General features: G+C 43.0%; 1 protein-coding gene across 6 annotated transcripts in view; it reads right to left on the bottom strand.

Annotated features, from left to right (window-relative positions):
• dmd (dystrophin) overlaps positions 1 to 13030 on the bottom strand; it is a 300586-nt gene that overhangs the window by 128502 nt on the left and 159054 nt on the right. For all 6 annotated transcript variants that reach the window (XM_076880080.1, XM_076880082.1, XM_076880079.1 and 3 more), the window contains 4 exons: positions 12692 to 12803; positions 12439 to 12552; positions 12013 to 12168; positions 11755 to 11925 (listed from right to left, as the gene is read on the bottom strand). In XM_076880080.1, the coding sequence (XP_076736195.1) occupies positions 11755 to 11925; positions 12013 to 12168; positions 12439 to 12552; positions 12692 to 12803 (553 nt within the window). The remainder of the gene's footprint in view (positions 1 to 11754; positions 11926 to 12012; positions 12169 to 12438; positions 12553 to 12691; positions 12804 to 13030) is intronic.

Here is a 13030-nt window from a genome sequence, read left to right as displayed (position 1 = left end):
AAAAAGCCCTGCTTTGGTTACAGACTTGATATGAGCCTGGAATTAAAGTGGGAGTACAAAACAATATCCAGATTAGAAATGTCTGGGAATGGTGAGATGAGAAACCATCTATGTAGATTGCCAACCTCCCAGAGTAGGGCTTTGGGGACAACAACCAAGAATTCAGTTTGTTGGGTTGAGTTGGTTAGATGACATCCATTTTTTATTTCATGCAGACAGCTGGCAAGTGATTGTGGGTAGAGCTGGGTGGAGGGTTTGGTACTGAGAAAAAGTTGTATGTCATCAACATAGGAATGGAACCAGAAACCATGGTGGCGGATGATCTGGCCAAGTGGGGCATTAAGATGAAGAAGTGAAAGGGTCCAAGCACAGTACCTTGAGGCTCACCTTGGTTAAATGGAGCAGAGGTGGAACTGGAGCCTCCATTGGTGACAAACTGTGTTTTGTTGAAGAGGTAGGACTGAAACCAGGAAAGTACAGTACCAGTGAGGGCAAGTTTGAGAAGCTATCTGGTTAGAGGCGAGAGAAGGATGGTGTGATAAATGGTGTCGAAGGCTGAAGAAAGGTCCAGGAAGATGAGGATGCTGATGTGGTCAGAGTCAGGGCAATGAGAAAGTCACTAGTTATTTTGATGGGAGGTAAGGTATTTAGTTTTGCCAAAAATCTGCAATTTGGTATCCCCTGTCCAAAGGACAATGTTTCAGAGGTCTTGTGATGAACCTTCTGAGGCCTGTAAGTCTGAAATATGGATCTGTTCTTGCAGTGTCTCTGACCTTAGGGTGAATGTGCTAGGACATGCACTAGTAAGACTGGGAAGCTTCCTGAATGTTTTCCACTTGTGAATGTTTTTCTCACTGTAGAATCATTGACTTCAAATTAATGGAAATAACCTTATAACCCTTCCCACACTGATGGGCAGCAATACTCTGTTGCACTAGCACACAGCTGAATGACAAGGTGTCAAACGCCATGTTTTATTGTTCATCTGAGTTTGCATTTACTTGATTTTATGGTCTGCTGAGAACTTTAGAATTGTATGTTCTTTTTACTATGACTGCATATGGAAAAGTCTCAGCCTCAGCTTAATTGATTTGGTTTGGTTGAATTTCTAAGCTTCATCATTTTAAAAAAAAGTCTTAAAAATTATTGAATACCAAAAGGAAAACAACGACAGATGGTTGAAGGATATGAAACAAGACAAATGAGGAACAAAGAGAAAAGGCTTAAAGAATAGAGAGATGGGTGCACAAATAAGGGAATCAATATGCAGTGGTGTGAAAAGTGTTTGCCCCTTCCTGATTTCCTATTTTTTTGTATGTTTGTCACACTGAAATGTTTCAGATTATCAAACAAATTTAAATATTAGACAAAGATAAAACAAGCAAACAAAAAATGGAGTTTCTAAATGAAGGTGTTAATGGTAGAGGGAAAAAATGCAAACTTACTTGGTCCTGTGTGAAAAAGTGATTGCCCTTCCCTGTTATAACATAAATTAACTGTGGTGTATCACATTTTTGGAAAGCTGAGTTCAATTTCCTAGCAAGACCCAGGCATGAATACTGCACACCTGTTCTCAATCAAGAAATCACTTAAATAGAACCTACCTGACAAAGTGGAGTAGACCAAAAGATCCTCAAAAGCCAGACATCATGCCGCGATCAAAGGAAAATCAGGAACAAATGAGAAACAAGGTCATTGAGATCTCTCAGTCCGGAAAAGGTTATAAAGTCACTTCTAAAGCTGTGGGACTCCAGCAAACCTCAGGGAGCGCCATTATTCACAAATGGCAAAAACATGGAACAGCGGAGAATCAAGAGTGGCTGGCTGACCAAAATTCCCCCAAAAGCGCAGTGATGACTTATCCAATAGGTCACAAAAGACCCCAGAACAACATCCAAAGAACTGCAGGCCTCACTTGCCTCAGTTAAGGTCAGTGTTCATGACTCCACCATAAGAAAGAGGCAGGGCAAAAATGGCGACATGTCAAAAACCACTGCTGAGCAAAAGGAACATAAACACTCATCTCAGTCTTGCCAGAAAACATCATGATGATCCCCAAGACTTTTGGGAAAATACTCTGTGGACGGACGAGGCAAAAGTTGAACTTTCTGGAAGGTGTATGTCCAATTACATCTGGAGTAAAAGTAACACAGCATTTCAAAAAACTAAAACCATGCCAACAGTAAAATATGGTGGCGGTAGTGTGATGGTCTGGGGCTGGTTTGCTGCCTCAGGACGTGGAAGACTGGCTGTGGTAAATGGAAGCATGCAATCTGCTGTCTACCAAAACATCTTAAAGGAGAATGTATGGCCATCTGTTCGTGACCTCAAGCTAAAGCACACTTGGGTTCTGCAGCAGGACAATGATCCAAAACACACCAGCGAGTCCACCTCCGAATGGCTTAAGAAAAACAAAATGAAGACTTTGGAGTGGCTTAGTCAAAGTCCTAACCTGAATCCGACTGACATGCTGTGGCAACCTTAAAAAGATGCTTCAAGCTCGAAAACCCTCCAATTTGGCTGAATTACAACAATTCTACAAAGATGAGGCGACCAAAATGCTTGATGCTTGATTGTTGCTGCTATGGGTGGCCCAACCAGCAGGTTTGGATATTTTTCCCCTTAATAATTAACACCTTCATTTAGAAACTGCATTTTTGTTTACTTGTGTTATCTTTGTCTAACATTTAATGTAGTTTGATCTGAAACTTTTAAGTGTGACAAACATACAAAAAAGGAAATCATAAAGGGGGCATTTTTTCACACCACTGTGTTTCCTTTTGACAAAGTCACAAAGTGTAAAGAGATGATGTGAACGAGTAAGCCAACATACTGATGAGTGAAGGAGTGTAGCTAGCGAGTTTCCATTCACCTTGTAGCACAAAGCCAGAGCAGAGAAGAGAACGAAAAGCTTGAATCTCAACTTTTTCAGGGGGTGTAGAGAATGGCAGATGGATTGCTAAGGCTTTTGGTTATAGGGAAAGGAAATAGTGTCACATATTTACATCACAAATACATCACATGAACGTTATAAAAAGCTAGCAAGAAATGTTTCAGTGGAGAATCACTGCAACTTTAATAGAAAACTGAGGCATCGGGACTTGAGACAGGATTGAAAAAGAGACACAAAGTTGTGACTGAGGGTATGTGAGTAAGACAAAGTGAAAGAAACATGTTTCTGTTAAGGTCAGAATAAAAATTGGTATCTGAAATTCAGAATCAGTATCTGAAATTAGCCAGTACTGGGCTAGAGTGACAGGAAAAAGTCACAAAGTATTGATATTTAGAATCTCCATATATGATTACCTATATGCCTATACGCGGTCAATACAAACAAGGACAGTAAGAAACAGTTTTAAATAGCTCTATATAGCATTATTATCACTTGTTTTCATCTGACCTTGAAGAATAGGTCAGAGGTCAAAAGTGACAGGATATTTATAATCTTTATATGCTTCTTACTATCCATCCATCCATCCATTTTCTTCCGCTTATCCAGGGCCGGGTCATGGGGGCAGCAGCCCAAGCAGAGAAGCCCAGACCTCCCTCTCCCCAGCCACCTCCTCCAGCTTATCCGGGGGAACACCAAGGCGTTCCCAGGCCAGCCGAGAGATATAATCTCTCCAGCGTGGCCTGGGTCTGCCCATAAAAACTATGAACAGAATCGGTGACAAAGGGCATCCCTGGTGGAGCCCATCACCCACCAGGAACAAGTCCGACTTATTGCCGGCTATGCTGACCAAGCTCTTGCGACAGTCGTATAAGGACTGAATGGTCCGTAGCCAGACACCCCATACTCCCGGAGCACCGCCCACAGGATACTCCGAGGGACACGGTCGAGTTCCTTCTACAAGTCCACAAATCACATGTAGACTGGTTGGGCAAACTCCCATGCACCCTCGAGTATCCTCGAGAGGATAGAGAGCTGCTCCAGTGTTCCACGACCAGGACGAAAACCGCATTGTTCCTCCTGTATCCGAGGTTCTTACTATATGTTGACAATGCACACCAAGCTTGTATGAATCCGTTTCTAAGATATACGGCAATAAATTGACCTTAGAAACCAAACTTTATTGAACGGTTAATGATTTTCCATTCTAAGCTCCTACAAAGTTTTACCAGAATTCAAATCTTTTCGAATTATTGATTTTAAAAGTAGAATAATGACATGCTGCCAAAAACAACCTTGGTGGGGGTAATTATTCTTAAAAGCAGTGTTCTGTTATTGGACTTCTGTGCAAACCACAGTTTGTCCATAATGAATTCCATGTTTGAACATGAGAATGTCCATGAGTGCATGTGGCACCAGGACAGCCTAGACAGCAGGTTGCTGATGGATTTTGCAATTGCATGACCAGATCTGCGGCCGCATGTTCTGGACACTTAGGTGAAGAGAGGGGATAAGCTGTCAACTGATCCCCACCAGGTGGTTGGTGCCTGATGGTTGCGGTGATAACCCTCAAACTAGCTGGTGGACATTGGAGGTGAAAGGAGCCGTCAGACTGAAAAAGGAGTCCAATTGAATCTGGGGACAAGGAGGACAACTCATCCATCACTGGGGCGGGGGAGGGGGGCGGGGGTGAGGTCACTGAGTAGGGATGGGAATTGAGAACCAGTTCCTGTTGCGAAGTGGCTCCCAAGAAGTCCACAACCTACTCAGGTTTCTTCATATCTGGGTTAGTAAGGAACACACTGGGACGATTTCGAGGTACTCAGTACTGGATGAGTCCCTTCGCAGACTTCAGCTCCAGGGCCCTGCATTATCTTCTGGCTAAGACTCATACGATCAGGTAGTAGGAGTTTTTTGTTTGTTTGCTTTTAAATCAGAGCTCTGAAATCAACTTCCCGTGTAAGGATTTTTGTGGGCGTTGCTGGAGATCGACACAGGTCATGGTAGTCAAATAAGTTTGGAAGGAAGACACTGGACTCCATTAAATGTTTTGAAGACGTTTCACCTCTCATCCAACAGGCTTCTTCAGTTCTAAAACCAAACAGTGGAGAGTCCCAGGTAATTCAAACTAGATGACAATGTTTATATTTTGGACCAAGAAGGCAGATTGTTTGAGAGGGAAGTAAATAAGGCCATCTATGTCCACTGTGAATGACAATCATTGAATGTAGGGGTGGATTATAACACCAACTGTCAGCCACCTACAATGCAGTCTTGAAATTCCTTCCCAGGCACTACAACCCCAACTCACATCTTGCCTCACCTGATACCTCTGGTTTAATAACCCACTCCTTTTTTACACCTTGGCTCATGTGATGACACACATGATTCACAGTGTTTCAACAACCTAAGGGAAAACCCTCACTAGGGTTTAAATACCTGGGCCTCTCCACCTTTTGGTTCTAGATTTGGAGCCTCTTAGATGAGAGGTGAAACATTTTCAAGCTGACTAGACCTCATATTTAGTTGTGCCACACTTTGCAGCAAGAAGTGCAATCAAGGTTTTTGCAATAACTGGTAATGAGTCTTTCACATGGATGGAATTCTTTCCATTTTTCTTTGCAGAATTCTCTGTCCTGCTGCATAATTCAAGTGCACTTGAGTTTCAGGAAACAAACTGATGGCCTGTAAAGTTCCAACAGTCACAGCAATACGTTGAGGTCCTGAGCAGCCCTCGATCATCACACTACCAGTATCATGTTTAATGGTTGGCATGATGTTGTTTTTGTTGTTGTTTTTTTTGGCGCCTGCATTGCAGCTGTGGTAAAATGGAGACACTGATCCATAATGACGTCCAATGTTCACACAATCGGGGAAAAGCAGCAGCTGCTTAGTAGTGTGAGCTTTGGAGAGCCTCTTCCCCTACATTTTGTGAGGTGGAGGTCTCTGTTGTCACCACGGGCTAAGGAATTGCCAGCTTTTCCACTTTTTAAGAGAAATTTAAATTACGATTGATGCTGTGTCACAATGGGATGGGTTGCGCCTCCCTGATGCCACCATTCCGACTGGAGTAATGACATAGAGCAAGGATGTCAAACTAATTTTACATTGAGGCCACATACAGCCCATATTTGTACTGTACTGTACTAAGATGGCGCCAGTGTGCTCGGCAGGCCGTCCTACCTCTTCTTACCCTCGTCTCTGTTTTCACACTTTTTATGTAGACATTTGTGTGCTTTTTATTCTTGTCTTGGCTTCATGCTTCTCTGAGAACAATGCTTTAATCACATATGATCGTCTAACTTTGCTAAATCTCCGGCCACCTCTCTTCCACGAACTGGAGCTACATTGGGACTTAGGAGACGCTACGCTGCTGCGTACCTGCCCGTCTACAAGAACTTTCTGCCTGCCTCCACCTTCCCTATTTAAGAGGCGCTCCAGGAAGCGTGGCAAGCGGAGTGGACTTCGGGTTCGCCTTAAAGCCTTACTTAAGGTACATGCTGCGGCTAACTCCTCTCCCATCCCAGACTTTCTGCAATTTCCATTCACCTCCCACCGCCGGCCATCCTTCAAACTGCTCAGCCATCGCCGGATTTGCCCTGTTGGACTTCAATTGTATCCGACCTTTACGGTGTTGTGCTCGCCACTTCGGACCTGGATTGGGACCTCTGGGACTCGTGCTCAACACAGGCACCTAAGCAAGTTGAGACGCGCCTCTGTCAGGGACGAGGTGACTAAGAGCCGGATGGCATTGTTAAACACAAGATCGCTGGTGAATAAAACCTTCATCCTAAACGATCTTTTTCTCACCCTGCACCTGGATGTTTTATTCCTGACTGAAACTTGGATTCGCCCCGGTGAGTTTTCTCCTTCTCTGAACTTCTTCCCCCTGACTGTGGTTTTTTCAGCTCACCGAGACTTTTGGGGAAGGGCAGAGGCATAGCCGCGTTTTTTAAAAATAAACTTAAACTTCGGCGACTGCCTTCTCCTACTTCCTCTAGCTTTGTGGCTCAATTATTGGAACTGACTGGCCCCTCTATGACTCTCCGTGCTGTGATTTATCGGCCACCCAAATACAATAAGTCTTTTATTCCCGAATTTGCGGATTTTCTAGCTTCTCTGTTTTTAAATTATGACGTGTTCTTATTTCTGGTGATTTTAATATACATATCTGCAGTAAGGAGGACTTCTTAGCCAAGGATTTCCTTGTTTTCACTGACTCTTTTAACCTTATACAATGAGTGAGTGAGTGCACCGACCCATGTAAAAGGCCATATGCTGGATCTGGTCTTCCAATATGGCCTAAATATTAGCATTAAGGACATTGACAACGTTGGTATCTCTGATCATTTCCTGGTAACGTTTAATGCAGACTTAGGTGTAACACATATAAACACTGCTGATCTCTGTCGCCCTTGTATGTGTAATCGACTCTGAGAGTGCGGCTAATTTCACTGCTGTCTTTCTAAACTCTGTCCGCCTTGGTCCTGATGTGATGGACCTCAAGTGTTGTACTCCCCCCTTGGCTGATGAAGTTATGACTGCTATGTTATCCACATGCTCAACCACCTTGGACCTAGTGGCCCCCATAAAGATGAAGCATGTTAGATCCTCCCCTCAATCCTGGTTAAATTACTCTATATGAGGCTTACGTCGTATTTGTCGTCAATCTGAGAGGAGGTGGAAAAAAGACAAGCTTCAGGTATCCCTCGACATTTTATGTAGCAGCCACACTATGTATCAGGACGCTGTTAAGACTTCTAAAGCTGCTTTTTTGTCCAACATCAATGGCGACTAATAGCCATAACCCCCGGGCCCTGTTTAAAATTTTCAATTCTGCCATCAAATCTTGCCCTGATAAACTAGACTTTGCCTCCCCAGCTCTCTGTGAGCAATTTTTAAATTACTTCACGAGGAAAATCTAAAAACCTCACTCCCTCATCTTCCTGGTGGACCTCCATCCAACTTCTGCCAGTGTGAGCCAATTTCACTTTCTACTTTTAAAAGTATAATTGATCAATTGAGAAGTTCGAACTCGGCTCATGATTTCCTCCCATCCCGGATTTTAAAGGATGGGTTTGATGTTCATTTCTTATCATTGATTAATTTATCATTACTCACGGGCCGTGTCCCAGCTGCATTTAAACATGCAGTGGTGCAACCTGTCCTAAAGAAAACCAGCCTCGACCACACTGACCGTGTGAATTATAGGCCAATCTCTAAACTTCATTTAGACTTTATCTGAAATATTAGAGAGAACTGTGCTTTTGCAACTACAGGCCTACTTAAACGCAAATAACAGTGACACATTTCAGTCTGGTTTTAAACCTCACCACAGCACTGAAACGGCAGGTTTTTCAATGATCTTCTTTTAATTACTGACTTAGGTTGCCCTGCCATTTTAATTTTATTGGATCTGTCCGCTGCTTTTGATATGGTAGACCATAAAATTCTTTTAGAGAGACTGGAACATGTTATAGGCATCAAGGATTCTGTCCTTAATTGGTTTAAATCCTACCTCTCGGGTAGGACTTTCTCTGATGGGCTGCTACTCGTCCACCGCTGCCCCTCTTTGTTGTGGAGTACCGCAGGGGTCTGTGCCGGGCCCTCTACTATTTGCCTTGTACATGCTACCCCTGGGTTCTATCTTTGACAAATATCAGATCTCCTACCACTGTTATGCTGACGACATTCAAATCTATTTCCAGTAGTGTGATGACCTGCCAGCTTCATTGAATCGTTTGTCTGACTGCTTGAAAGAGGTTACAGAGTGGCTGTCAGCCAATTCTCTCATTTTAAATGAGAAGAAAACCGAGATTATGGTTTTTGATAGTCACACTCGACGATACCAGCTAGCTGCGCGATTTGGTCCCTTTGCTTACTTTCTTACAGATACTGTAAGTAAGCTAGGTGTTTGCCTGGATAGTTCATTTAAGCTAGATAAACGGGTTTCCTCAGTAGTTAAATCTGGCTTCTTCCAATTGTGCCAAATTTCAAAGGTCAAACACTAATACCGTACAAAGATCTTAAAAAACTGGCACATGCCTTTGCGATTCCAGATTAGATTATTGTAACTCGCTTTACTCTGGACTCCAACTTGCTCACCTCCAACGATTACAGCTCCTTCAGAATGCTGCGGTTCGTCTCCTAACTGGAACTAGAAAGTTTGCCTCTATTACTCCAGTGCTCTCTGACTTACATTGGCTGCCTATTAAATTTCGTATTGATTTTAAAGTTCTGCTGCTTACTTTCAAATGCCTAAACAACCATGCCCCTGACTATCTCACCGACCTCCTCAGTCTCTATACTCCCAGCCGTTCTTTACGATCTTCTGGTCAGTTACTTCTAGCCCAGGCACCATCGGAAGATTAGGGGTGATCGCTTTTGTTTGTTTCTCTATTTTCTCTATTTTACCTTGTATTAATGACTCACTGCTCAGTGTAATCATTTACTGTTATTCCTTATTGTGAAGCACTTTGGTGTACCCCCGGTTTTAAACGTGCTATATTAATAAAATTGTATTGTATTGTATTGTATATTGATCTTAAGTAGGCCGGACTACTGAAAATCCAATTTTTGTCAGTTTAAAGCAGTGGTTCTCAAAGTGTGTGAGAGTTCTGACAGGTGGGGCACAAGTTACCTGGCAGAAAAGCCATGTGGAACTAATGTTTAACACTGAAATTACTTTTGCGTGGGAACAAAGAAATTTGCGGCAGTTACTTTAATAATATGTGCATCCTGTGAAAAGCTGCAGGCGTAAGTCGACAGCCACAGTAAAGACGTGTACTGAAAAGTGCAAACGTGGTCGTGTCTGTTGTGAGGCGTTTACAGTGGTGCTGAAACCCACGACTGCGGCGCGAGAGACCGAACCACATTTTCGAACTTTTCAGTACACGTCTTTATTGCGGCTGTCGACTTACACACGCGGCTGCAGCTCTTCGGCTGGAGCCCACACACATCATCAACAACAACGACAGGACCTAGTTCATTCTGTTTTAAGCCGGCCAGGCGTGATTAGGGATGCCGCTCAGGTGCGTCCGCCTCACCCACAGCCACGCCACAGACCACTCCCCGCCACAGCTCTGCAATCAAAAACAGGCTCACTGCAGCCACTACGAGTGAATAGTATTAAACCCTCACTAAATCATATAGTTTTCATCTCTGTTCACAAGTTTCTGTATTTCTTTTTTTAAGACTTCGTTTTTCCATGTTTGGAAATGTTCAAATTCTGTTTAAATTGTTCCTTTTTTGAAGAAGTGGTGCAGACTAACGAAGCAGTTTAGTGACAAAAATGATAAATAGTTGTTTGTTTAAAACAAAAATTACTTACGGACTCATTGTGAATAAGTTTATTATCTAAAGATTTCTCGGTTTTTCTACATGTTAAATGGGTAAAACTTCGGTGCGTAATGAAGATACATACATCACCGACCATAAAACCAAACACCAATAACATCTATACCTTCTTCAAGGACTCCAACACCTCCCCCTTCACTATATCCGGCCCTATACTAGATGAACTACCCCCATGCTTCTGCTGCATGACCTCAGCAGCAGCGACCCCCATAAAGCTGCAGGCCCCAACAATATTCCAGGACGTAAGAGACTGCACAGCAACGGTTGGAGTGGCTGACATACATCGTGAACACCTCTCATAGGCGACACACAGAAACTCACACATACAGGCTGTGCAAAGATGCCAGAGACAATCCAGCATGTAACTGTAGGGTGCAAGACGCTGTAACCAAGTGGATCACACAGCATACAGAAATATGTATGCCGAATATGGCTACGAAGTCTCAAAGCCAAAATAGGATATGTCCCCCAGGGTGGTTGAGAATGACCGAACTAATATCCTGTGGCTAACCAACTGGACATAGTAGTGGTGGACAAGCAGATGAAGACGGCTGTAGGAATATATATGTAGCTATACCAGCGATAGCAACATGAGGAAGAAAGAACACGAAACACCAAGGGCTGAGAGAGCAGCCAGAAAACTTTCAACAAGAGTTAATGGTCTGTTAGATGCAAAGGGTGGGCTGACGCCATTTTAAACCCGATGGACTAAGAAGGCAATGTCACTCATGGTCATATGCATGTGAAGGCAGATAAGCAAATACAAATACTTTTGGCAATACAGTGTATCACAGTACCATGATGAAATATATTGAGTTACTGAGAGTGACTAGCAGAGGGAGAAGGCTGTAGTGACAGCAACATCAGGAAGGAGGACCATGAGAACCTAAATACAAAGGATTGACAGAGGAGCCAGTGAAGATGTGGAGGGTAAAGGCAAAGTGGTCCCCGTGGCAATCAGAGCACTCGGCGCCCTGCGAAACGGGTGAGTAGCCCTAGCAGGCCCCGGGAACACCATCTGAGATCTCTGTCCAGAAAAGCACAGGACCAGCAAAGATGCTCTATAGAGGACCCAAACTTGACGGATAGAAGACTGCCCACAGTGGGGTATTTTCTAATGTATCTTATTTTATATGTTTCTTTTTCTCATTTACACTAAACTGTAAATATGCTTATTGTTACACAGTAAATACATTCTTTTTTTTCTATGATATATTGGTGACTTTAATTGGGAAATTTAGTTTCACCTCATGTAAATACATGTGCTTGAATGACATCTTCTCCTAGTTACTAAAGCGGTTAGGCATTTCCACGAGCTTTCCCTTAAATCTACATTATGAAGTTATAAGTGTGAGGCATGATTTAGGCTCATGAAACCTTCCACCCTCTTGTCCACCCTTTTTACCCAGTCCGTTATTCATCCGGCCTCTTCAGACTGTGTCACACAATATTTATTATTTGTTTACCTTTGCAAGCAGATCAGGTTTTTGCTTCACACTAACATATACCTTTAGCTCCTCAACAGCCTTGCATAGATCTTCAGGCGTCTTATATGTAAAGTCTCTCTCCAGGTAGTCTTCCTCGGCCTGGTTGATCCACTCCTGCATCTCCTGCATCTCCTTCCTCAGAGCCATGGTCTTGTCAAGGCCTCCTTTTAGAGCTGACTTCTTTGCATAGGCCTAGACAGATAACACATAGCAGCAAAGGTGCTTAATGCTGAACACGACTCCAAGCATGAAAACAGACTGTGGATAAAGGCTACACACCTGTTTGCAAATGTTTTCCCACTGGGCATTGAGTAAGTCCAGTTCTTTCTTGATATGCACAGCAAATGGAGGCTCAGCCTCTTTCTTTAGGTACAGGCCCACCTCGTTGATGCCATTGACACTGGGCTGGATGGTGTGAATGTCATTCACCAAAGCCTGGCCAATCGAGATATAGGTTATACAGGCAGACTATCTGTCTTTGGTTGGCTGTATCCCATATTTGTCTTTCCTTGAGTGATGTGTTCTAAACTCAGATACTGTGAAACCTTCACTATTTATTGTATCAGTTCTCAGGGGAACTTTAAATATATATATAAGGAAATAAGCTTCTATAAACTCTGGAAGTTTGTTTTTGGTAACAACAATAATTTGTTGCTTCTGAAAGAGATCTACAGTTATGACAGGATGCAGTTTTTTAATCCTTACTGTGCACTGCTCTAACTGTTTCTCGAGTGCCTCAGAGTCTCCAAGTGCTGGCCATTCCTCATTTAGGAAGACGTCGACATCTTCCATCCACTTCTTTAAAGTCTTTACGTCATTCTGACAGAGAGAGAGGCAGACAGAAAGCAGAAACAGTAGAAACAAATCTACAGCATCTCTGTTTCTTTATATTAAGAACATTACTTCAAGAATTATTTTAACTTTAATGCAAACATTTAAAAAGCTCTCTCCCGTGTACCTCAAACTGCATCAGTTTGGCCATGAGTTCCTGTATTCTTTGGGCGCTGTCTGTCAAAGTGGAGCCCAGTCGTCTCCAACGCCCCATGATGGCATCCATCTCATTGCGATACCTACACGCACAGAAAATAAGGGAGGTTTAGTACTTGTTTTCTATGCGTACGTCTTGAATCGTTCTCAATCAACTTTCTTGTTGATTAAGAGCGCTGGTACTCCTCCTTTTTTCTTTTTTGCCTGTCCTGTCTGGCAGTGAAGCAATCAGAATTGTTGTCTGAAGGCCAAAAAATGTACAACAGAATGGGACAAGTGGACCATTATGGCCTTTGCTGTGAGTCCTTAG

Source organism: Maylandia zebra, linkage group LG23 (genome assembly GCF_041146795.1).
Source record: "Maylandia zebra isolate NMK-2024a linkage group LG23, Mzebra_GT3a, whole genome shotgun sequence".
Taxonomy (NCBI): Eukaryota; Metazoa; Chordata; class Actinopteri; order Cichliformes; family Cichlidae; genus Maylandia; species Maylandia zebra.
The sequence above is the reverse complement of the archived record's forward strand: the minus strand, read 5'-3'. Positions and strand labels throughout refer to the sequence as shown.